The sequence below is a fragment of the Echinococcus granulosus genome, assembly GCF_000524195.1.
Source record: "Echinococcus granulosus chromosome Unknown EG_S00025, whole genome shotgun sequence".
In the NCBI taxonomy this organism is placed as follows: Eukaryota; Metazoa; Platyhelminthes; class Cestoda; order Cyclophyllidea; family Taeniidae; genus Echinococcus; species Echinococcus granulosus.
The window spans coordinates 729,178-754,676 of record NW_020170405.1 but is presented as its reverse complement, the minus strand read 5'-3'; the positions used below and the strand labels follow the sequence as shown (position 1 = coordinate 754,676).

The following is a 25,499-nucleotide window of genomic DNA, read 5'->3' as shown; positions in this document are numbered from 1 at the left end:
CCCTCTATGTTGTACCGTCAAAAAAGCGTCATGTCAACTTAGTGCATTTGAAAACGCAATCTATGTAATGGAAGATTTTACGAAAGTAGTATTCATCCGAGTCGATTTTCTTCGTTTTGAAATCAAATACCGTATCATTTTGTATCGCCTTAATTTGTCTGTGATACACGCCTAGCGATATCGTCAAACAATGGTATATTCGCCATCTCCCGTCTATTCTGACCTAAATAACACCTGGAGAGGAAGTTGTATTTCGTATTCTGCCTGTAGAACCCCAAATTTTGGTTAACTTCTCCAAATGAAGTCCGGTTTGAAAGAAATAATTGGTCGATGGATCATTATTTAATCCAGTTTGCAGGTCCTGACTGCACAGAAGTAGGACTTTTTCCTTTAATGTATATTTAGATAAGTCAAAATCCTTCTTTCACATTTTTCATTGGCACGCATCACTTAGTTAAACATCTTTAAAAGACAACAAATTTTTGACTTAACTAAAGTTACAATTTTTTCCGTTCGAGAGTTGACAAAATTACACTTCTACGATTTTATCGGGAAACATTGTTTTTTTTTCCGTTACACTTTTATCTCCCAAGTGGGAGAGTGTGTGTAGTGAAACAGAGCAGGAGAGCACATCTCTACATCACTCCTCAATGGGTTCAAAATTGCACAGCAACAATCATTAATGTCAAGATAAAATTTAACGTAACACGCACTTTCTCCACAAACAACAACAACAACAACAGCATAATTTCGTCCTCAGCGTCACTCCCTCCATCGGCAAAAAAATTACTCGCAATTTGGCAGTACGAAAAGGCATTGGGTCGCATAAGACTGCTGCATTACTATGTCCTCCTCACTCCACTTCCTTCTGCAGCATCGCCTTAAACTTTGATGCTTCACTCTCAATACCCTCCAAGATGCCTAAGTGCGAGGCGTCGTGCTTAATAGAAAAATAGGAGCGTCAAAATCACGATCAAACCAAATTAGCAGAGTGTATAAAACCTGTTGATAAATTATCGGAATAATTAAAATTTGCTTTTGGGAACTGTGGGGTTTTATTAATTAAATTTTATAAGGAGGCTAGATGAGAAATAATTTTATGTTGTGATTGATGAACGGAAGAGGGGACGGTTTTTAGGTAGCCGTGGGTAGAAAGAAGACCATAAAAAGCATTACCCACTTTTCATTAAGGCTTCTTACACTTTGCCAAAGCTTAGAATGGTTGCGCAAAGGGGAAATCCTAATTTCTAGAAAATACTGCAAACTATTTTCAACATCCTTTTTTGCGTCAGGTCCAGGTAGATTTTTGTTTTATTTGATGAGACAATCACGTTTCCCTTAAGGAAGCATAGAAATACATCCTTTCCCTTTAACAAAGTAACCTTCCCTTAATTTCTGATCAAACCTTCATAAATGTGTATCATTCAGATGTGAAAAGGTCTTTATCGCTCTGAAACGATTACGTAAAGAATGCATGAGGAGAGTAACATGAAATGAAGATGGGATTTAATATTAGTAAGCGTATAGGCTTAAATATGCACTGGATAATACAGCATCTCTTTATTGTGTGGTATTACGAAAAACAGGCGAAAGTCCTTTCCACTATCCCACTTCTTAACTTCCCTCCCCCAAACCCATCAGTCGCGTGCCACTTTAGTAGCTGGCCCAAACATTTGGTGCGGAGCTAATACACTTCCGTACGTAGATATGCTTTTTGATGAGATTACATAAATGAAAATAAAATGAAGTTATCGCTGGACCATTCTTCAGTAAAAGTGGGTGACATTAATTTTGTTTGCGAATTGATCGAATGGTTTTATAACATTATTACGGACTAGTGGATTCAAACTACCTCACTGATTTTTCACGTGTTCCACGAATAACCATTTGAATTACACATTTCCACCGTGCAAGACGGAGTTTAAAGTCTGAGTTCTTTTGCGTTGTATTAGGCGTAATAACAATAGCAGTTAGCCAGACCATCTCCACTACACTAAAAGTGAAGTAAAAGGATTTGAACTATGTATACCATACCTGGTCGTGGACAGTGGACTTATAAATGTCTTTACCTTGAGCGTTTTCGGAAAAAATTTCGAATAATTACAAAATAGCTTAATTTCAGTTATTGTTTTATATCATTATGGCATACCCAACGTCAATTTTTAAAGTATGCTTTAACAAAATATCACGTTTCGAAGAAGTCAAACACGAGAAATTTGAATTTACCTCCTTTGTGTAACGTCAGTTTTCGTGAAGCGTAGCCAATTTGTCGATTAAGTGGAAAAGAGAAAACCGAATTTTTGGTTATCCAATTACAGCTGACCGTGCTTTTCACCCGCCAGCAGGTTTGTGGAGACAAATTAGTAGGCGCAGACAAACATCGCCAAAGGATGATGCGCCTCAGTTAAGGATATCTCTTGCTAATTGTAGATCTTAGGGATGTAAGCTTTTATTCGCTTCACCTGAAACAATTCGACGGAAACATGAATGCCCCCCTTTGGGTGTCGCCTCTTCAGGAACTTAAATGTAGCTCAAAAGGTTATCCATTAGATTTGGCGGGGTAGTCCTGGTTGGCGCAGCGAGTGTAACCTAGCGGCAGAGTTCATCATGATTCGATTCTCGGGGTGTTTGCATTTCCGTGACCAATTCCCGAACACTATAGAAAGGATCGCAACATGGGCCCTTTTTTTATCCTCCTAATTGGTCAACATCACGAACAGAGGAACCTTAAGTGTGCTAGTAGTCACTGTGAGGGAAAAGGTAATCAAAACTTTATAAATTTACCAAAAATGCAATCATCTCGCGACTTCGACAATCAACCGATAGTCACGTAACCACACGGCGTGCCCTCGACTTCCTCATAGGATTTGGAAAATGGGATTTCGTATTAGAGTCCCTGTCTCATGATTATTCTGTTTGGAAGCACGACAGTCAACTCGACGCTGATTTCTAAGTTTACCAGATTGGTAAATAATTAAGTCTAAAATCAAAACCACAGTTATTATTATTTTTTTCTTTTGAATGTACTCAACGAAATGAATTCACCAAAAAGGACACAAAACCTACTGGTGAGTGAAAAAAAGCGCGTCAGTAAGTAGAAAACCAACAGCAATGAAAAGAATCTCCCGGATTCTTTCCTTGAATTTTTGATCCGGATGGAGGAGGAGATTGCTCTGGGTTAACGGCGGATATCTGATTAAAGTTTGGGGGTAAAATTCATTGGTAATCCAATAGTAATGCGAGCTACTTACGATCTACAACTGTATACGATCGCCTCAAATGCAGGTCCCGTGAACAGTCTCCGATTGCCCCGACTGACATAGTTGGTGGCCAAGTAGACTGTCAAGCTCAAGTCACTTCAAGAAACTTAAAGCTAGGACTGGCAGAACCGTCAATACTTTGGCTACGTAGTAGCATATAGTAACACCAGAGTAGAAGCAAAGTTAACGCATGAAGGCACGTTAAAGCCATCTTAATTATTAATAATGAGGAATAAACAGACCTTAACCTCAACAAGTTAGGACCACTTTCAACCACGCAGCGTTCGGTATGGATCACTGCGTCCCCTACACCTGCATTTCAAACAGTAGTGATGGTAATGCTAATGTATGTGCGACATTGGATTGTGATCGTCAAAGTGCCCCATCCCGTCGGTAGGCCATAAACATAAGGGTGTCCATCTAGCGATCCATCTACTGAAGGATGCTAAGGCAAATACTCGACACGTTGGACAGGATGTTTTACCACCAGTGAAGGCAAGGATAAGCTAGATGTTAGTTAAAATGATTTGCAAGGTTTACGCTACGGAAACTTCCTGCTTTACTGATTTAATGCTCAAGCAAAATCAAATACTCTGTAATGAGGTAGGCATTATTACCCTTCCATGAGAATGGAGGAGGGTTTCAGTGGTTTGGGTAACTAAGCACCATTTTTAGATTTTAAAACTTTTTTTTCAAGTCCACAAGGGGAGGGGATTTCGCGATGCACAACATGTCGATGTCGGAATTCACAAAGAATCGTACATGGGAACAAATATTTATGAAAGAGCATTTCCTTCCCTATCGTTTTAATTACGAAGTCGGTGGATTCAGGCACGCCATGTTTACCATTCTATTCGCACTAATCTCAAAAGGCAATTTTTCAAATTACCGATTACGAATGAGTTACATCAGGAATTGGGCCTGCAAGAGGTAAATGCAACTATGGTAACTCATGGTCTACCGAGGATGAGTTGAGATTTCAGTCTTGATAAGCTGGGTTCTGGAAGTGGGTAACGTGGAAGACCGGAATGTGATTTTGAGAAGTGGTGGAAGCAAACGGGCCTATTCCAAGCTACTCATGACGCAATTTCTCCTCGATTTGAAGCAGGTCGACAAGGTGAGCCCCACCGCTAGGCTAATCAGTCGACTATGGTGGAATAGTGTCCATCAGAAAGATGTTGGGCAAAAAGTGATGAGGGGGCTTTGCATTGATCACCCTTTGATAAATGTCGATGACCTTACAATCTTGAGCACAAAGAATGCAGAGACCACAATGGAGGCCCAGCTCCCTTCACTGCCATAAAAGTCTACGCTGATGGTGCAGGGATCGCCTTGATTAAGTGCCAGACAGTGTCTCTTCTGGGACATGGCAGAACATGTTTGGAAACCGTAGTCAGCCACTCCTCAAGTAGCAAGCTTGAGCTGCGGAGTTGCTTTTCAAGTCAACGCGAACAGTTTGGGGAGACTTTTAACTCACCCACTAATGAGGAAACATCCAATGTCAACGCAAAAGTAACAGTTTTCAGCATCCTGAAATGTCACTTCCGCCTGACAAAGTTAAGAAATCCATCTCCTTTTCCCCTACCTCATCATTTTTTTCTTAATTAAAAACTAAACATGATCTACCCCGGCCCTCACATTATTTTCCATGATAGACACAATCAACCAATTTGCAGTGAGAGTGTCAACCAAAGCCCTAATCGGGAAATCAGGGGCATTTTTCAAGCTTGAAATAGGATTCCCACACTAAAATTTCTATAACTTCAATACAACGCAGACTAAAACTCCGTATTCGTCTGGAACGCCCAAACTAAGCGAAAACGGATGAAGCAACGCTACTGACATCTTTAATAACCTCCCACAAAACAATGCAAAAATTTTAAAAAGTTGTAAATACAAACAGCTGCCTCATCAAAACATTCATGCACACGCGAACTTTGCGCGTGTTTATAGCAGAAAAAACAAACTCCTATACATATATATATACAGATTTGGTTCACCCGTGTGTGTGAGGACCCAGAAGCAGGTTTTAATAATTGTGCTCATCCCTACGGTGCTGATCCAACCGCGACTCGGAGGCGACAATGACACCGCAGATAGAGCATCCGAAAGTGGTGGAGGGACCAAAGAGGGTAGACGGGCAGAGGGGACCGATGGAAAGTGCGGGATGGTTGGCCTTGACCCTTCCACCGCCCAATTTCTTTGTTCGGCAGGTGGGCAAATGCTTGAGCAGAGCCGCAGCCGATTCAAAGGGGCCCTGCGTTGTCGGACAGCCAGGACAGTACCACACAATACTGTGTTCATTTAAACGTCTCGGTTTTAACTTCCTTCGGCACGAGATCTTTCGATGCACCTTAAGCTCCGCCAACGTTGCGAATCCGGTCAGCCGACAGACCGGGCAACAGTGCGTGGTCATGTGTTTACCCTTCCTTTTATTCTTTTCCTGATTCACCTCCTCCTCATCATCTTCGTCTTTCCAAGCTCCATTCAGCTTCGTATCCTCGTCATTCGAAACCAGTTTGTTCTCCACCTCCTCCATCTTCACCTTTTTGTTTACCCTTTTCGCTGACTCAAAGTAGTCAATAGATTTGCGTGGCCGTAAGCGTTTCCGAAGCGTTTGATTGCTCTCAACGTCACGATTGTCAATAGGAGAAATTAGTAGATCCTGACTATTATTAACGGCCGGAGCAGTCGCTTCCTAAAGACCAGCAAATAGTAATGCTTAGCGAGTTCACTAGAAGAAACGTTCTAAGCAAATGACCACTCACTGAATTGGAATCGCTGTTATCATGAACGGGAAGAGATGAAACCAGATTTTTAGCTGCAGTCTCATTTCCTTTACCGCATACTCTATCACTCATGCCGCTTGAAGAACGAGTAGTAATATCAGAGGCCTTGGGTTCAACAAGCTAAAAGGGAAAATATCACAGCTTGAAGGCATAAGGAATTAAACGAGTTGGCCATGAAAAGCTAGAGATACCTTCCCATCGCCATTTGTCGGAGGAGATGAATCCAGCAATGAGGTAGAATCAAGTTTTGGAGAAAACTCTTTACTAAGCTTCGAGGTCGTCGCACATTCTGCACTTCTTTCCTCAGCAAATAATTGCACCGATTCAAGGGTGGAAGGGTTGCAGAAAAGAGCCCGACATGGGCGACAGTTGTCAGAACTAACATCGCCAGTGACCTGCCTCTTGCTCGAGAGTGACGTTGAGTCCTACAAAGATTTTTTAGTTTTACTCAACAATAATCAGTAGAAGTACAACCGCAATAACAATACATTAGGTACTGGCCGGTTGCCACGGCTCCAAAGGCATCAGTGGCCAGATTAAGATGGCCACACAAGTAGGACAACGCGATCGCACTATTCCAAGATGAAGTCAGTCCATTTCGGAATTGTAAAAATGAATAAGTAAAATAAAGGTCTGACCGCTTCGCTTGGGCACAATGTAGAATTTGAAACTACTGTTTGGTAGGTGTGGACATACCAGTTCTTGGCACTTGCTACCAAAATCTCAAAGAAAAAGCAGCCACCGTACCCAAGGTTTCTTTTATTGTTCTGACATGGTACATTTTGTATCCATTCCGTTCTTCCCCTCCGCTTCAATTCATTTTACCTTAAACATGTCATACATTTGTGACGTGTGAGCTTAAAGAAGACAATCGGGGCGCCACATAGTATGACGCTAATCATGAAAATTCTACGGGTGCTGGATGAATGGTGTCGAGCTAATTCCCACTAAAAGACGCGCGACTCTACCCAAATCATGATAAAAAATAAACTAAATGGCATCCACTAGTTCGTTTCACTTAAGCAACTGCTTTGCAAGACCTACTACGCCACGAGTCAAGGAGGTCGGGAAAATCAAACAATTCCCCTCATTATTAGGCAATTGGTGCTTCTTTCAAAGGAGTAAAAATACGATGAAAATGTGCAATGGCAAGTTGTAAAAAATTGTAGCCGAAATTACCAAATCAGATAATATTTAGCATTGACTAAGAGCACAAAAAAACGCTGAAACCTTTCTATCAGGCATCACGCTGCCAGTTATGAGCAAGATCACACCAACCTCATCAGCGGGACTTTTTTTTGGCTGGTAAGGAGGACGACGTTCGGTAGTTTGGAAGGTAGGACTCTTGGGACTGCGGTTCGTGGTTGTGATCGATTTGATGGAGGGATGGGGTGGCGATTTGGTGGAATAATGAGTGGCAGCGGTAGCAGGGTTGGTAATACTGACACTGTTGCAGCGCGCTTTGCGTGGGTCTTTGGCAATGAAGCAGTCCCAGTCCACGAGAGCTACCTTTCCCGCCGGTGAAGTTGTAGTGGTGACGATTGATACCGTGCTGGTCGATGCAGTAATCGACGCTGGCGTAGCCACTGCACCAGCTGTGGTTGACGTCGGCTTCAACGCCGAATTCTTGGCTGCGAAGAATAATACGAGGCTTGACTTTACTCTTATGCCAGTGTAGGCATTACTGATTGTCAACAGAGCTACGTAGATTTAGGGATCATTAAATCCCAAAAAGTGATTAGGTTTAAGCATGAATTGTAGCACAAGAGGAATATCACAGTTCAAGCAAAACTGTGAGCTGCAGCTACGTAATCCAGAACAGATCCCAAAAGACTAAGCATTTAATTTCCCGAAACTGTCGAGTCATATCTAAATGAAAACACCAGACCAAAACTGGTTTAGCTTGCTCATATCCCTACAAATGACACAAACCTATCAAAGCAAAAAGTTATCACCGATAAAATGGTTTGCATCATATGCAAACCCGATCTAAGAGCACATTTAACGACAAAAAAGTGGAAATAGAAATTTAGAAACGAGATAAGCAAAAGGTGGGATGAACTACCAGATGACAAACGCTCCTTTTTAGCTTCATTTTACCTATTCGAGAGAAAAACTGATTATTAATGCTCTGTATGTTAAAAGAGCACATGATTATTTCCATCCAGACTTACCCATTTTTCAAATTCAAAAACGCTTGTGCTCTAAAAGGAGCGATTCATGGAATACACAGACCAGGTGTTATATTTTACTGAGATGAATCGATAGGAGACTCAATTTTACCACCTTTTGTGATTCATTGTAAATACAAGCTAATAACACTAGCATGAAATCAAAATTTTCCATGGTGCAGACAGCTTCAATATTTGACACGGTGTTGTGGAAATGGCACGCATTGTCATCGCTAATCCTAGTAAACCTCCAAAACTATCATTAACCTTAAAAGCACAGCATTAGGGTGGAGGGAACTAAGGCGAACCTGTACATCACGCAGACATGGAGTCCTAAATTAGCGCTGTGCCAGCTAAGACAAGTCGAAAACACAGCTAAAATAATAATTTTGAAAAAGCATACATTTGCTAGGAGAGCCCCTCGAACTAGCAACTGGGGACTTGGGGGATGATTTCAATGAAGCAGTGTGTGAACCATCGTTTAGCTTTCCTGCCGTTGACACCCCCATCCACTCCGTACTTTTAACACAAGTTTCTACAAAGGTAAATGTAAAAACACAAATCCCACACAAATCATGCTGCGATAAGGAGTGCAATAATATCAGTGACCCACCGGTAGTGGACCCAGTAGGTTTAACAGGCGTCGAACGTTTCGGCAACCTCGACATCTCATCCACCCCCAAGGCTTCCTGCAAGAGCATCAATTCCAGACGTTTGTCGTCTGCAGATGCTTCAGATAAATCTGATTTGCTCGTCTGAGCAACATCGCACCGATTCCGCATTGCAGACACCGCCTCTACATCATCATTGAGAACGATTTCATTCGTGGAAGATTTCGGCTCGGACGTGAGCTCATCCGACTTTATTTCGATAGACTTCACCACCCCTTCCGTAGACGTAATCCCGGAATTACTGTTAATCTTCGACTTATCTGTTATCGTTTCCACCTTGACCAACGCTTTCAAAAGTGTAGGAAGGGACGATTTAGAAACTCTAACTGACTTGAGGGTCTCTCTTTGATTATTGGCAAGCATGACCGTAGTTTGAGATGAGGATGATGCGCCGAGGCCCTTCTTCCCTCCAATGACAACAAAACTTTTCAACGCGGATGGCTGATTTCTTAGGGCAATTGAATCACTCCCCAAATTTGCGGCTTTATTACGCTTCTTGCAGTCAGTGTTACTTAACTCCGCCGCCAATTTTCTCGATGACCTTTTGGTCAACTGTTCCAGCAACTCCAGTGAAGGCGAAGCATTTGAAGAAAAAACTCCCGCAGTTCCTGCAGTCGAGATTTCCTTTTCCACTTTACGAAAAGTACCACTTTGCTCAGTTGATGATTGATTGTCAGTACCGCTACGGGACACATTTCCAACAAATTTGTGGGAAACTGACTCCGTAAAATTCGCATGATGAGCGGCGTTCCCAAACGGGATATCCTTATTCACAGACAAATCGTTTGGAACCACTTTCTTGCATGCACGAATTTGGTTTATCCTGCGATGAATAACCGAGCTATTCGTTTTCAATTTTGCGGATCCCTCCCTTTTTCTTTCTACAGACTCACTCCTCACATCAACATTCGAGCGCGATTTTTTTGAGTCCAGAGAAACATTCAATGATGCATGATTGATTGAAGAGTCATGTGAATGAGGTAATTGTTTTGATGCATTAGTAGTAGATTTACGAGACTTACTGGGGTCCGCATGTAATTTACTGGACTTTCGGGGAGTATATGACGTATTCAAGGACCCAGGACCAGTTGTAAGTTCGACCAAAGCACGCGAATTCCCAGATGCACCAACCGTAGATTCAGCGGCCTTGATAGCGATCGGACGAAATTTTTTTGGGCTACGCGCAGAATCCAATTTTGCGTTTTTAAGGGAAGTCGATTTTTTTTTCAATTCCATTGAGGCAGTCAACGACCTGTTTCCACTTGAAATTACCAAATTACTCAACGCATCCTTCCTTCCCGATTTAGGCGAACGTTTGGTTCCACCTTTAAGCATCTTAACACTCAATTGACCAAGAGGAACCAGACTAGAATTTTCCGCGTCCTTCATTCGTTTCTGCTCAGAAGATGTCATCGTCCGCATTCTTGTTGACATGCGAACACTAATCGGGAGAGACTCATGGGATGACGACACCTCGGAAGGAGGATTGACAGAAGTTTCTTCTTTAGAGAAAAGTTTTGAAGAGAAACCTTCATAAATCTCGTGTTGATCTATAACGAAACGGCTAAATAGTATCTTGGATGATCAGAAACAGAAATCAGTGTAACTAACATCCAAGCATTACCGTTGGTCAGGTCTTCCGATTGAGCATAGCGCAACGAAGAACGACGAAGTTTGCTCAATTGAGGATTCTGATCTAAAGGCACAAAATTATTTCATAGACACAAGAAAAGAAAATGAGACAAAAATGACAAGAATACCTCCTGAAGGCGTGGACGTAGAAGTCCTTCTCTGGACCTTGCCATTTGACAAGGGATCGAAATTTGAAGCCACCTTCAACATAGCTTCTCCCACTTGAATGGAGGTTCTTCGAGAGCATCTGCCTTGGGGCAAATCCACCTCTAATTCTAATAAACAGTCACAATCAGACAGTACCAGAAAGAACTATTTTGCCAATAAAATGACACCTAGGAAAAAGATCAACGATTCTGAAACCGAGGAGCATGAAACAATTAGGCTAGAACTAGTTGTCGATATTTTCGAAATTGCTTAGAACGATCTTATTAATAAGGTGCTTACTCATTCGGATATCACCATTGGCTTCAAAACGGGTTTCCCAGCCTTGCCCCGGACATTTATTATGCATATGATTTCGGAGACGACTTCGGCTTTGATAGCCAGCGATTCCACATTCTAAGCAGGGGTACGGCATCCGATCGATTTTATGGGCCAGCTGGGCGTGCAAAATTCTCTCTTTCACACTCCTACATAGTCTATGACATCGCCCACATCTGAGGATGTCCTGAGGATAAAAGTAATGTAAAGTCCAAACGGCCTAAAGTCAGGATCCAAAGGTTATACCCAGCAAGCCACATTTCTCGTGGTTGATGACAAATCAACAACGAAAGCAAAAACTTGGTAGCTGATTCGGAGTACTCGATAATGGACAAACACATGCATGCCGCTGTTTCATGGTGACCTTTTCTACAAAGTCTATAACCCATAACAGAGACGTAGGACGATAGAAACGACACACTTAAGACTGGGTGGTCATTAATCAAATATAATCAAACAGCAGACTGCCAAGAAAGTTGCACAAATATATAAAACTACGGTGCGTGACATACGCCTACGAATATTAATCCCATGAAAAATGTAGTTCACAAATGTGGGGTTGATTTAATAAGTCACAAGGTGTCAGTCCACTTTCGACCATAACCATATTTTTGACACAGGAAACTTGAGTTAACAACTTTTTGGCACTTACTTCACTCCCATTCGGACGAATAGACCCTTCCATTTTCCTGCCCTTTAAGGTAAGCAATGTGGGAAACACAGTAGCTAACCCACACACAAAACGCAGGGCGAATTTAAACGAACAGAGTTGAACCTTGTAAGTATGAAAAATGCTCACCGGAACAACAAATTTAAACAAAACAGTTAGTGTCAAAAATGTCGATTCTTAAAAATTAAGTAATTATTTTCCCAAGAATTTCCTGCTTTAAAATTAATAATTTTTGGGCAGCTAAGTTCAACATTTTTGACTTATGTTATTCCTAGTAGTCCCCAACTGACAAGTACGAATAGAACAGTAAGTAATTTATTATTCGTGCATCATCGTAACAATATGCAAACAGGAGGGAAATCTCAGGGCCATGGCACCTGACGGTAATGCACAGGCTAGCGTTGGCCGCTCGGTTCTCCTTCTTGCCTCTTATTAAGCATAAGTAGTTGATGATATTGTAATACGATGGTTGTTTATCTCTCAGTATTGGCGAGGAGTTGCTTTCAACTTTGCCTTGTACAACCCCGGGTGGGATGGCCTTCGGGCCATGCCTGTGGCCTAAATACCTTCTCTGTGCAGAATATATATATAATGCTCGAGTATTGTCTTTTTTCATCTTTAGGGAAGTCTTGGGGTAATACAATATCGCATTGACTTCGCATTTGTCAAAACATCGACATTAATGGCCTTAAATCTCATTTTCAAATCTCGCCTACAGCTGGGATGACTTCATCCCTACTGTTCACAGCGCCTCACGTCCTTCCTGATTTCGTAATAAGGCAGTGGTATGGAAGAACGCGCATTACTAGCATGCGGAGGAGCTTGGAGACTATTAGCATGACCATGGGCCGCACCATAGAGCTGAGGCACAACCTGTGAAGGATCATGAGCCCGCTTATTCAAGCAAACTGTCATAAGTATCAAATAATTGTGACGGATTTGGCGTTTATCTCTTTCACCTCTGCTTACATAAGTATGTATCTAAGGCTTTTGTAATAATAGCTACTCTTTAGGCTTTGCGAATTAGTATGAAGTGGACTGTGGTGGTAGCAGTAGAGTGGTTTTACAGACTAGCATTACTTTCGAAGAGGAAGAAATTTGGACCTATGCGACAAGATCGCCTATGACATCGTAGGTCACATGCGGATTCTAGTCGTTGACATTCCATGATGGCGAATTCTCCCTCTTTCTGAAGATCTCTTTACTTGTCATTGCTTTAGCAATGCCAAATGTGCCTAGACGTCTTTTCCATAACCATATTTGCAAGGTTTAACGCAAGTGTGAAATTCTACAACGCATCCTTTAGGTATGTTTGAATAAATTGTGACAGCCGAATAGCACAGAATGCGGTGCCTAATTTTGCATACCATCCACTTTAGAAGCATTCATCACCGTAGTTAGCAACAAATTAATGAGCTAGATTCTCCTTAGTAAAGAAAACATCCCTTAAATGGTGATTGATGAATGGAATACAAAAATGTGGAACATCTTCTATATCAGGAGGTGAAGATGATTAAAATGGCAATGAAAGGGAAGATCGAGGTCAGGATGAAAGCCCCTGAGAATTGTCGCTATTATTAGTTAAATTGAAGTCATTTTTAAGTTAGATTGCCACGAAAAGTAATCGGCGCACTAAACTTGCTTCTTACGAAGCATCACCAAACCCTAACTAGTAATATTGACTACTAAGCATGCGTTGAAGGCTCCTTGTTAAAATGAGAATTGGCCAGTTTCTCGGATAACAATTTTAGAATCAACCTTCTCCTTTTTACCAATACAACGGTATGACAATTTGAAACATTGAGGTCTGTGTGGCGTCATGCTGTATGCCACTGCATCGTAGTGTTATTATTTAAGTACTTTTGGTTTCCGGTGATTCGACTTCCACGGTTGTTTAAGGCTAAGGGGTTGTCAATGGTGCTAAATTTTGCAATTAACACGAGCCTTCAGACATAAAAGTAGAGAAATCTCGGTACAATACCTATCACATTGGATCACTTCTCAGCCATGACTTCTTTTACATTCAATGCGGATACGAAACCCTGTGATAGGATTTTAGTTAACGTAAGATTAAACGTATTGTTTAGGATTGAGGAACAGAAAAGACCAATGTAAAAGTCGCCTATACTAATTTAATGTAATATGTACAGTTTGGTTGCTTGTAAATTCGAGTCAAACAGACAGGTCGTAGATGCGTGTGTTCACACGCTGCAATTTTAGATGAATATGTTCTCCACCATATTTGACTACTTTAGCCGCCTGTGTGTATGTCAGGGATTCTGTTGGAGTCCCGTTTATCTCCAGAACTTCATCACCAACCTAAAACAAAACTCGCAATATTTGGAATAACATGGGTTAAAATACTAAAAGGCCAAATGAATAGATCTACTAGGCACAGAAGAGTGAGAAATGAATAATTCTGTGAGAAAGCGTACACAGATGGATAATATAGGTGGATGGGTGGGTGGGTGGATGGATGGATTGATTGACAGACAGATAGACCGACTAACTAATTGATAGAGCAAAATTAGGTAATAGAAAAAATTAGCGGTAAAGCGTGTTACAATAAGATTCACCTGCATTTTCCCGTCACGAAATGCGGGACCTCCTTTCTCAATATGCAGTATGGTCATAGTGCCTCGGTGAAGGCCCTGACTCATGCGCAAAGAAAAACCAAATCCTCGCTCATCCGCTGTCAAATCCACGGCGTAGCATCCTGATTCTTTTAAATTGCAGCTTAGTGGGGAAGGCTGCAATGATAACAATTTCATAGAATTGTATTTGACCTTAATTTCAAGTACATGCTTATACCATGCAAGCCGAAACCTGAGGTGAACAGGTCATAAACATTCACAAATGTAGTGACCAGACTTCTGTACATGTAAGGACTTTCTAAAAATCCACATAGAAGTCTTCATGGATATTCTTTAGTCTGGGTTCTGGAGAGTTGCTGGATTAGCAAAAGGGGCTATTCTCAGTGGACATTTTCTTAAAGCGCTTCGCACAAACACCATTATTTTTTAAGTTCAGGTCGTTCATTTGGAGCAATTAATTTTTCCAAGCAAGGTTTCACACATTCTAAGCTATTTGACCAACCGAATTTGCAATAAAAAGTATTTGGATGAAATTTGGGAATAAATTTGTAATTTTTGTTTGTCATTTTAAAAAGGCTACTTATGCCGACATCAGTAGAAACTAATTAGACCTACAGTTCGAGAATTCCAGGAAGAATCAAGAGCTTCTGGTACGGGTTCAAGAAAGCTTGGTTGTTGTTGCTTTCGACGCTCGTTTGATCGGCTTTCTGACCATCTAGCTAGCATAGTATTATCATTGGCATCTAGAACTAGTAAAATATGATAACAGTAAGTCGCCCACCATGCAGACTTTTGGCATATATCGGCCTCCTCGGCTAACAGAAAATGCAGAGTGCAACCAAAACTAAATCCAATGAAATAGTTAATGAGGTTCTAGTTCCTTTATGTTTAATGTAAAACTGTAAAATCTCCCGAACTTTTTTCTTTTTGGCTACCAAGCCCTTTATAATAATTTATATGAGCTGAGTCTATTCACCTCTAATGGTTAAATACAACTCGTTATTTACTGAAGGAATACTATTTAAGATGAGCGCCTTTTTACCTATAAATAGCTCTTAAAATAATGCATTGGCTGTTATGACTGAGAATAAAACCGTTTCCAGATGAAACGAGTACTTTTACATGGTCATTGAGAAGAAGATTTAACCAAAACAAGATTCGATCTTGATCAGTAACTACCGGGAATTTGGAATACTTTTCTAGCTTGTTGTCGCTCCACTATAAGCTCCAGACGGTGGTGCTTTGTGCAGAGCTGTTCCACCACATCGGCGTGTGACTGCAGCGCCAACGGATATCCGTTCATTTCGGTGATTTTGTCACCAACGTGCAACTGCTTACTCCTGTCGGCTGGTCCACCCGGGGTAATTGCACCTTGTCAATGAAAAAAAAGCAACGAATCTCAGAAATTGAGTATTGCGTAGAATGTTGTTATTAAACTGGAATTTTTCCGTCTATGGGGAAAAAGGCCTTTAAGGAATGGGAAATTAATCAAGTTCCTTTAATTGTTATCTGCTAGGTTGCGCACTTATCAACTCATTTAAATAATAGCTGGAATGCTTTTGTTAAAGATTTATCAGTGCCATAGAACCACCTAAGGATAGCTTGCCTCCAGTGTATGTCAACGTTACATGACTATAAAAGTTTGCTATAGATTGTGTTCAGCTTTTCCCTAAAAAATCATGCTGTTGTACAATTTCAAGCAAGATCGTGCCTTGGTTGTCCATTATTAGGTGTCATACAAACTGAACATTTACAAATTACTGCTGTGAGATAGAAACCATCATGGCAGGGATGTTTAATGACAGATCAAAAGCTGTCTTCGGAACTTTTACGCTGATTAACAACATACTCCTGCTAATTGTCCCATCATCAAACAGCTGTAAGCCTTTGAATGATATCCGTGGCGTAAAAAGCAAACTCCTGTCGCCTGGCATCCTAATTAATGGCGCCTAGACCAATATGCATCTGTGTCGACAATCATTGATGGGACCAACTTGCCACTTGCTACTCATTCCAGTACTACCACGGTGGCATCCTTTGTGATGAGCATAAAATTAAAAGGTCCTGAACTGCTAAGAGACTTAGCAGACTACAAGAAGATTAATTAAGTTACGACAAAATTCCACGGATAACAATTTTAACGGTGCATTATGTTATAAATAAAATGGTTTTGTAGTCGTATTTGCGCTGGCGTGATAGTATGAGTTGGTTTAGAGGGCATGGCCTCAGCCGTCCCGGAAACAATGTTCGAAGCGAATTCTGATGCTACGCCATGACGGTTGCGGTGCCGTAATATGGTCAGTAGATGCGGTTAGTTGGTAGCTTTTAAACTGTCATTTTTTTCCGCTGTCTCTGATTGCAAGTTTCGCAGGACTTTCGACTTTTCTAGGATTTCATTATCATTGTGAAACAATTTCTGACCAGCCAAAAGGCTTGTTATTGTTTACTTTTGGCTGGAAGTAAGATTAGTTGGCTAGTAATTAAGTGATAGCCAAATCTAACTCCTCATAACGTTGACACGCTGAGTACAGGCTAAGTATGTAAGGGACATGCAGTTATCTACTTAGAATTACTCCTAGGAGTACCCAGTACTTTAGAAATACGTATTCCCCGAAACTCCAGCATAATCATTCCATTTAATGGGTCATTACTCACTAGTTCGTGCTTCTTTTAGCTTTCACACTTCCAGAAAGCTGGTTTTATTTAACTTACCAATATGCCATCCTCTCTTGGGGCTCAGGGAGCAATTAATAGCAAACCCAAAGCTCTCGTTGGCTCTTCTTTGAAGCTGAACTTTGTAAATCGTAGACGCTGTGCCCGGTTTGGGGGTGGTACCAAGGGATCGGTGAAAGGGTGAATTTTGTCCACTTGATAGAATTGAAGATGCTGAAACGTTTCAAAACCATTTTATTGTGACGGCAAAACCACCTAAGTTAATCCCGGTCCACCCTATTTTCTCCCAATAAATGCCATATTTGACGGCACTCATGTGCACCTACAAGAAGGCCAAACATGGAATAGGCTTTTGCACATACTCACATAAGTTGATAGAGGAATCTTCACTACAAGACCGCCTAAAAGAGTATTGACGGAGGGGTGAGTAAGCCTGAATTGAGTCAATGTGTTCCATGGAGGAGCCATTGCCAAATGAGGTCGGGTTAGATCGATAACCCCGAAAAGAGAGAGTGATTGTGGTGTTGGAGGGAAAATTTCCCGAAGGACTGCGAGAGGTGACGTTGAGAAGGTGGACAACGCCAGTATGAGTGGCTCCAAGAACGGAAACTCCATTGATGGCGACTAGCTGATCTCCGGGAAAAATTTGACCGCTGAGTTCTGCTGGTCCACCCGGGGTGATAGCTCCTACATGCACCTATGGCAATCGGGGAGGCAAACATTGACGTCAATATCCATTCAAAAATTGACTATGGGATTACGAACTCTCGATCTCAACCCACATCAAGTGTAATTTCGCTATTGATAGCACGGTGCATTAACCAAGCCACACGAATATATCGTTGGATGGTTAAAAATCTTGAGTATGCCCTTGAGGAGACAATGAATCATACTTTCTTAATGTTTCGTTAATTTACTTAAGTGGGCTTCCATTGAATCAAAGCGATTCCACTAATTATTCAAACAGCGTCTTTGCCAGCCTTAAACAAGTCTTGCAACTTACCGGCTCTAAATCTTATCACCTAACACTTCAGTCCAAACAAGACCTAATTTTATGCATGATAAGGTAGTAGAAACATTTCAGATTCAAAAAACACAACATGTTTTTTAGGAATTACACCTTACTGTTTGTTAAAAAGCAAATACAGATGCCTTTGAACTTCTCTAAACTACCTTGCATTTTTTGAGATACGTTTCCTCAAATCCTTAGCTCTATGGTTTTAACTGATTGACTGGAGTAGTTGAAAAAGCTCATCCCAACTCCTAAAGAGAATTCTCACAAATGCGACTGGTGAATTTCTAAAGCTAGAAAGGTTCCAACCGATGCAGCCAATAGCGGCAGGGAAATGCATTGAGGAGGGCCACAGCCTTAAACAATGACCCCTTTAATGAAACTACTAAAGCCCCAATTTAAAGTCAGTGTCAACTAAAAAGCGTTTTATTTTGTGAATTCGGGTTGATAATGATAATGATAATCTCAAGTCTACAAAGTGAAGGTTCAAACTTCAACTGCGAATTTAAGAGTGGGGTAAAAACAAACCAGTTTTTTAAGAAAAATTACCTCAAATCAGACATTGTGTAGTTAAACAAATTCCTAAACTCTCAAAGGAGGTCAACACGCTTGCTGTCGAGGTGTCAGTTGGTGTCACTTGGGTATTTTAAGTTAGGCAGGTAAGCATGCGTGCCACGGAAGTTGGAATAATAAATATATCCCAAAAGGGTATGCTTAATATCGGATTGTCTGAAAAAAAATTGGCACTTGGATCGGCATTAAGTTCGTGCGTGATAGTGATTATAAACGTCTACTATGAAGGTTCCTATAATCCTGACGAATCAGTTGGGTATAAGCTCATACTAGCTCATAAAACGATGGCTAGCGGTTTACCCGTTTCCGGTGAAAGAAGTAAGATAGTTGTGAAGTAAAGCATCATGCGTCACAGTCCCAAATGAGCAAAAATCTTGAGCTGTAGAAAACTCCACTCCTTCAGATTATTGTCCCTGTCACTTGAGCTTGCGGAAGCTGTTCAGTGCTTAAAAAACGCTTCAAACACCAAGGGAAACCAATTCATCGGATACTTTTCGTGTATGTCACACCAACCCAAAGTCCTTTCATGCGTATGTGCTATAAATCGTAGGAAATTATACTTTTCGTGACGGTTAAGGTGACTATGCCAACTCTATAATGTTGAAGATACCATGAACCAGTGCATGGTTGTGACATTTGAGGTGCTGATGTTAGAGCCTAAAAACAATTAAGCAAGTCGCATGTATGGGTGACATTACAATGGCGTCCTATTTGCTCTTGGAGGTGTCTATTCAACGGCAGGAAAAGGTCTAGTAAGTCAAGAAAACACTTACCAAGCGGATATTCACACTGCCTCACAGTTTTAAAACTTGGAATTATGCTGTATGCAAAGAAAAAAAACTTTAACCAATTAGGAAATTTTTCAACTACTGTTTTTGACAGCGAAGACATTACCGAGCAACAACGCCTTCTTGTCCACTTAGCAATTAGACCCTCTTTTAAAAAGAAGCGCGGTTTTGAATTTACGAGATGCCTGCTTGCAAACTACTGATGAAATTTCCTTCCCCCACTTTTTAGTGATTTGCGGCTCAGTAGTATAATCAAAATAGGTTCATATCCTACCGTCTTTATTTTTCTCGCCTACATTGTCTAAATGGCTCACATTAGTAGGATCTCAGATGTGCTCATCCTAGTTTAAGCTCACGAGATAATCTCTCCTTATTATGCCTGATGAAAGGGACCCTGCCTCAACTCAAAGAACTAGTCATCACTCGCTATTTTTCTAATTATCTCGGCAGTGGACCTCAATACGAACAGCTCCACCAGCGCTGTCTTCAAATGAGTCAGTAATGTGATACTGCTTGCCAAAATCACCACGTCAGCAATGAACGCTCGCAGACCCAAGGCTAGGTTACCCTGTTTTGGGTCATTGCCAGAATCTACACTCAAGCAGCAACCTTAAATTTGTTCTTTTCACAATAAATCTTCTCACAACGGCCAGTCTATGTCTTAAAGTGGGCTAAAGATGATTCCAAAGAGAAAACTGGCATTGATTACTAAGAGGAAATGCTCCAATGAGAAGCGTGTGTACCCGTGATCTGACCTCAACTTCCAGCCAATCAGCGATTTCAGATGTAAATCTTTATTTTGGCTTTGTGTGAATACATTAGCAATTAGTGGCTTTTATAGCCTAAAAGAAAAATAAGCAAAAATATGGAATTTATTTTTGCGTAGATTAATTGTAATACAAACAAGGAAGTAAAAATACGTGGTAATGTCCGGTAGAATACAGAGGTCAGTTCTGCTGTTAGAAACGGGTGTGATGGCCTAATGAACTGCGGATTTTTGTAATCCCGTCGCTATGTCAAATCAATTTCTGACTAATTAATATCACGTAATAAAACTTATTCTGTATCAATTAGTGCATGATGTGTGTTAGTTGTCTGGGCCTTAGAACTTGTAGCACTAAATTATTGCTACCATTCCTTGCCATTGTGCCTTTTGGCAGATTTAATCATTGGTGTGCATTAGTTTCGCTATGATGTGGGGAAGACAGCTGCTAGCTGACCAGTAACACATATTCTAGCAGAACGGACACATCAATTGTGATTTATGTAAGTCATACATCCCATTTGTGCATCAAACAGAATTCGATGAGCCGAAGTTCATATAATTTTGATGATGGGAGCTCTCGTTTGAGCAGTCGTTTACATTTTGGGTGTAAACATTTTTCATGTTTGTTATAAACTAACAATTTTATGACGCTGAGTATAATAGCAAACCTCCCCCAACTGCAAATGTCATTGCACAACTGCCAAAGAATAAAGGATTGTGTATTTGTATTGTAAATGCGCTCCTTAATTTCTCTGTCATCCTCTGTGCTCCAGAGGGTAAATTCTGCGTCACCATTAGCCTAGTGACTCAACTGCGCCCTTGGGGCCTGGGGATCCGCCCATATCCAGTTTCTGAGTTGACTTAATGGGTAAGTTCCTAATGGCCAACTTTTAGCACAAATTAGGTCCGAGGGCGAAATAAAACGGGTGTGGGATAGTGTTAATAAACGCAGGTAGAACGGTCTTTGCAGTTTGCAGGGGAAATTAATAATGCTGCTATTTGCTGGGGGAAAGTCTTAGTTTCAATAACTGAAAAGATTTTTAAAGACCTCAGTTCAGAGATTAGGCATGGTTTGTGAAACTTATTTGACAATGTAACGTTGCTAATTGAGTTGAGTAGGTGTGAGCGGAAAGATCGGTGCCTGCAACAAAAGGACCTTGGATGCAAGTGCATACACGCTGTAAAAGAGGTGTAGAGTTGTCAGGCTAATTGCTACCGCGCCAATTTACTGAGAGCAAGCATGTGATACAAGAACTGGCGCCAAAACACTTTTACTTACAGTGCATCGGCAAGATCTCATGCCTTTAAGTTAGAATAAGTACTTGAAGCTTCACTAATTAGCTACACTTCTGACTCACGTCGGAATTGATGCAGGTCCTTTCAATTTTCTAATCCAATTTTGCAATAGTCCGGATTTCCAAGATTTTATTAAGAAAAAGAATATCGAAACAGTACTTGATTTATAAAAGGTTTTCAAAATTATGTAATCATTTTTACCTGGGTGCCTTCCTCTGCTCCTCCAACTAATCGGAGTCCAAGACCCTTCCTCCCTCTTCGTAATTTGACTTCAAAATCAACCAGATGTGTCCCGCCGTTGGGTATGCGGATTGGAGACGACGGTGCTGACGCCGGTGCTGTTGAAAAATCAAGCAGAGAGTCTGTCATCGTTGTGTCTTCTAACCCGATATCCTGGTCTGATTTTTGCCCTCGGAGGTAGATGGAAGCGGGCACAAAATCGGGTGTCTTACAGGGTCCGCTTAATCCGATGCCACGCATCTGGATACTCCTCAGGATATCGACTTCTTTACCGCTGTTAGTACCCTTCTGGACAGAAGGGGATCTCATTAACTTCCTACGAAGTAGAGGCATCATGAGTAATGAAGCAGCCGATTGTTGGGCTGCGCAGCGGAGGTAGCGGAGTGCATCCAGCCAATCGCGCGCCGCAAAGTAAGCAGCCCGGCCAGTGCTGCTCGAAGCATGGCACAGCCAATCCCGAGGCAGCACCTCGGTGAATGCACAAAAAGGTGGCAAGTCACCATGCAAACGGCGACGGAAAATGATGCAACAATGTGACTCATCGCATGGGTGAATAGTTATATGTGTTTTGAACATTGAAGGCTTTATACTTTTAGAGTTGTTTTTTTTTAAACTAGCATAGCTATGAACCACCTTTGTGTGCCGTAAAGTGCCTGCATCGAACATGCTTTTACCTGCAAATTTCTAAATCTAAAATGTACGTTTTGCTCAAATGAACCTACAATAAAATGAATAGGTTCTGTAATATTACAACCGCAAATTAAAGGATCATAAATACACCTTGGAAATAAACAGCCGGAATCAATGCACACGCCTCTTTAATTACATTGTGTATCTGTTGTTACAGGAATTTGAATTTGTGTATATAAAAGGCTTTTTGCGTATGTGTAATACTTTGATTATTTTTTTAACTCTTCCTTTTGGTTCGCGCTAGGCGGCATAGTATCCCAGCCAGGCCAGTCGCTTCCAGCCCTTCTGGATGTGGGCAATACATATTCTGCCATAATGTCATCGCCTTCTTTCCTCCTCAGGAATGGCTCTAAGCGCCACACTATGCCCTGTTGAATTTTGAAAAAGAAGTCACTTTACCGAAATACGACTTATAATTGAAGAAACTAGACTATTACTTTAAAAATGCCAGCCACAAAAAGTGTTGTTTAATCCTAATGACCGAAAGTGAACTGATAGCCTTCACACTATTTACTGTCTGAATTACTCTATTCTTAAATAATCTGTGTGTCAATCTTAATAGCTACGACAAATATGGTAAGGCATCCATTTATTTTGATAACCTCACAACTCTGACTTATGTTTAGGAAGGAAGTATGAAGGCTTGATGAAACTGAGGAAGAGATGCAAAATCTATCATTTAAACCTCTTGAATAAAATTGGAGGTAAGGATGGGCTGTGAAACCCGTAAATGGTAGGAAATAATACAGGCGAGTTCAGTGGTACAGAATTGGGAAGGCTTCGCTTTTCTAAATATCTCCGGTACTCCCAAGTGACAAGTCCGCGGTATCTGTTGAGCTGAAACGAAACACCGCTACGATTGCCAAATTTTTCTTCTTGATGGCTGTGACAATTTTCCTTAAACGTAGTAAATTCTGCTTCGTCTTTAAATGGAAATTTAATGCAATTATACTTCTACCAATTATTTTAAGAGCTCACAGCGGTATATTTTCTAGGTTCTCATGAAAAGCGGCCTTGGCGATACCTTCACCCAAAAACCAGTTTTTGGTGATTCATTAGCCGTTACCGTTGTGAGGACCCAAAGAGGCTCTAAAGACTTAAAATTGTCTTGAAATTCTCGGAATGGTTTTGGGGTTTTTAATTCTCCTTCATTAAACTGCTATTTCAAATTTTGAACGAGATGCGAAACGATTGTAAAACATTTGTCTTGTGCCGCCTATCTTAGGGTTCATGACGCGTAACAGAGCCACTATTTATGACTTTTTTTGCCTCAAACGCTCCCACCTTTTAATAAGATGGCGTCAGTTTTCACCAGTTATGATTCGAAAAGTGTATACTAATGCATACCTCCAACCTCCTTAAAACGTGTCGTGGTAGCCGTGATTTAATGGCAATATTTGAACTATCACAGATACACCAGCACATTTTTATCATCGAACCAAAATATTGCACACTTAATGATACAATTAGCATATAATGGTTTCCCCCTTATCACGATCGTCCATACATTCTACTAAAATGTGTCAGCTAATAACTATACTTAAAACACATTAATGCCTGAACGCCATGCATTCAGGAAACACTGGCCAGATGTCTTCCCTGACTGTTTATGGGTAAACTAAAAGCAAAATCACAGCATATCGAGACAGCAAAAGGTGCTCCTTTTTCATCGCATTCTATTCTAACTGTTATGATAGGGTATTGGTTAGACTCAGCTTAAACGAAGACCCCGTAAGTTCAATGTATTAGTTCATTGGCCATTATGCAATCGCAGTATTCACGGTAAATGTTAGAAAAAATCCAAATTTACATTTCTATCAGGTTTGGTAACAACGAAAATCGGTCTTGCTAATATGGAAATTTATATATTTTCCAAAAAATATAAGGATTTGCAGCCTTAAACGTTAGCACCTACTTGATATAGAGAGATAAAAGGGCGGTAATGTAATCTTAATAACGCTTCAAAATTGCTATTCCACATCCGGCTTGGGGTTTTTTATTGAAGTTTTTCATGCTGCTCGATCGGTCTGGCATATCGATGGCAAGCTCCTGCATGTTGGCATCTTGATTTACACTGTATGCTTTGTGGCCCAGCCGACTGCTACTGCCAGACATGTCAACAGACCTTACAACTTCCGAGCTGCGCCTTCTTCTCGAATGCGATGGCTTTTTATCCATAGGAACGGCTGAAACACTCCTCCTGGGCCGGGTGCCTTCGTACACACCCTCACAATGAGTTGATCGCATTTTCCGTTGGATTGGGAGAATAATAGGTTCCGACTCAGAATTGTATCTTTTGTATTTGTGGAGAAGTTTCACTGGTTGGGGTGTGATCTTTTGTGAGGTAGCGACAAGACTGTACCTTGAAGAATCATCCAATTTCTCTTTCCTTGGCAATTTTTTGTGACTTTTGTGAGACCTGTGGTGTGTTTGCCGCGACACTAGAGAATGACGATCTTCCTCCAACACAAAGTACACACTTCTTTTCTTTATTTCTTTTGAATCATTCATCGCATGTGCCTTGGCCTTTGTCTTTGGTTTATGCTTTTCCGGTTGTTCAGCATGATGGAAAGAGAGTGCGACCCAATAATCGTCTTCGCTGGAGGAACTGGTGCTAGACTCAGTGTCGTCGAGTAGCTCGTAGATAGCGGATGAAGATTCTCTACGCGAATTTGAGAGATGGATGATTCGAGAGTCACCGACGCTCATTACCTTGCCTATGTGCGTGACGATCGCAGGTGCTCTAGCTCATCAACTGCCAAGTAATTTACTTTTAATAGCCAATCGAGCTGGGTATGTGTAAGTGTGTGTGTGTGAGAGAGAAGCTACCTTGACACCGAAGCAGATGAATGCCCAATCATAAAGCCTCGGCGAGTGAAGCAACGGCCACCATTTTTCACTCACTTCCCAGTCCCACTACATTATCTGTCTAGAAAGACACATGCTATATTTAGTCATTTGCCTCAATTGATACGTCCTATAGCTCCCTCCGCCCTGTTGATATAATAGGGCAGATTAGTTCTTTCTGTTGCTGGTTCACTATCCGCTTAGCCCAATTAAAAGCGCAATAAAGCTAAAAATCACGATTTTTACGTGTTTTTAGGAGAGAGATAGTTACTGCTAAATTTGCAATTTATCTTAATTATCTATTATTATTTTTTTCCACAGAATACACAACTACGGTTGTTTCG

The 25,499-nt window shown here is 41.0% G+C and overlaps 3 protein-coding genes across 3 annotated transcripts; all 3 read right to left on the bottom strand. All coding sequences in view use genetic code 11, as the record gives it.

Moving 5' to 3' along the window:
* Positions 1–5,289: 5,289 nt before the first annotated feature.
* EGR_04221 (hypothetical protein) lies at positions 5,290–10,733 on the bottom strand (the record flags this gene model as incomplete). The annotated part of the gene is made up of 8 exons (XM_024493470.1): positions 5,290–5,958; positions 6,029–6,169; positions 6,241–6,474; positions 7,328–7,680; positions 8,624–8,755; positions 8,834–10,441; positions 10,516–10,587; positions 10,652–10,733. The coding sequence occupies 8 exons, from the start codon at positions 10,731–10,733 to the stop codon at positions 5,290–5,292; spliced, it is 3,291 nt and encodes a 1,096-aa protein (XP_024352171.1).
* A 3,115-nt stretch (positions 10,734–13,848) lies between these two features.
* On the bottom strand, positions 13,849–22,194 carry EGR_04220 (Membrane-associated guanylate kinase, WW and PDZ domain-containing protein 2; the record flags this gene model as incomplete). Its single annotated transcript, XM_024493469.1, has 6 exons — positions 13,849–13,995; positions 14,253–14,426; positions 14,886–15,085; positions 15,450–15,641; positions 17,310–17,640; positions 21,580–22,194. 6 exons carry the CDS (start codon positions 22,192–22,194, stop codon positions 13,849–13,851), a joined length of 1,659 nt encoding a protein of 552 aa, XP_024352170.1.
* A 2,064-nt stretch (positions 22,195–24,258) lies between these two features.
* On the bottom strand, positions 24,259–25,017 carry EGR_04219 (hypothetical protein; the record flags this gene model as incomplete). The annotated part of the gene is made up of 1 exon (XM_024493468.1): positions 24,259–25,017. One exon carries the CDS (start codon positions 25,015–25,017, stop codon positions 24,259–24,261), a length of 759 nt encoding a protein of 252 aa, XP_024352169.1.
* Positions 25,018–25,499: the final 482 nt, after the last annotated feature.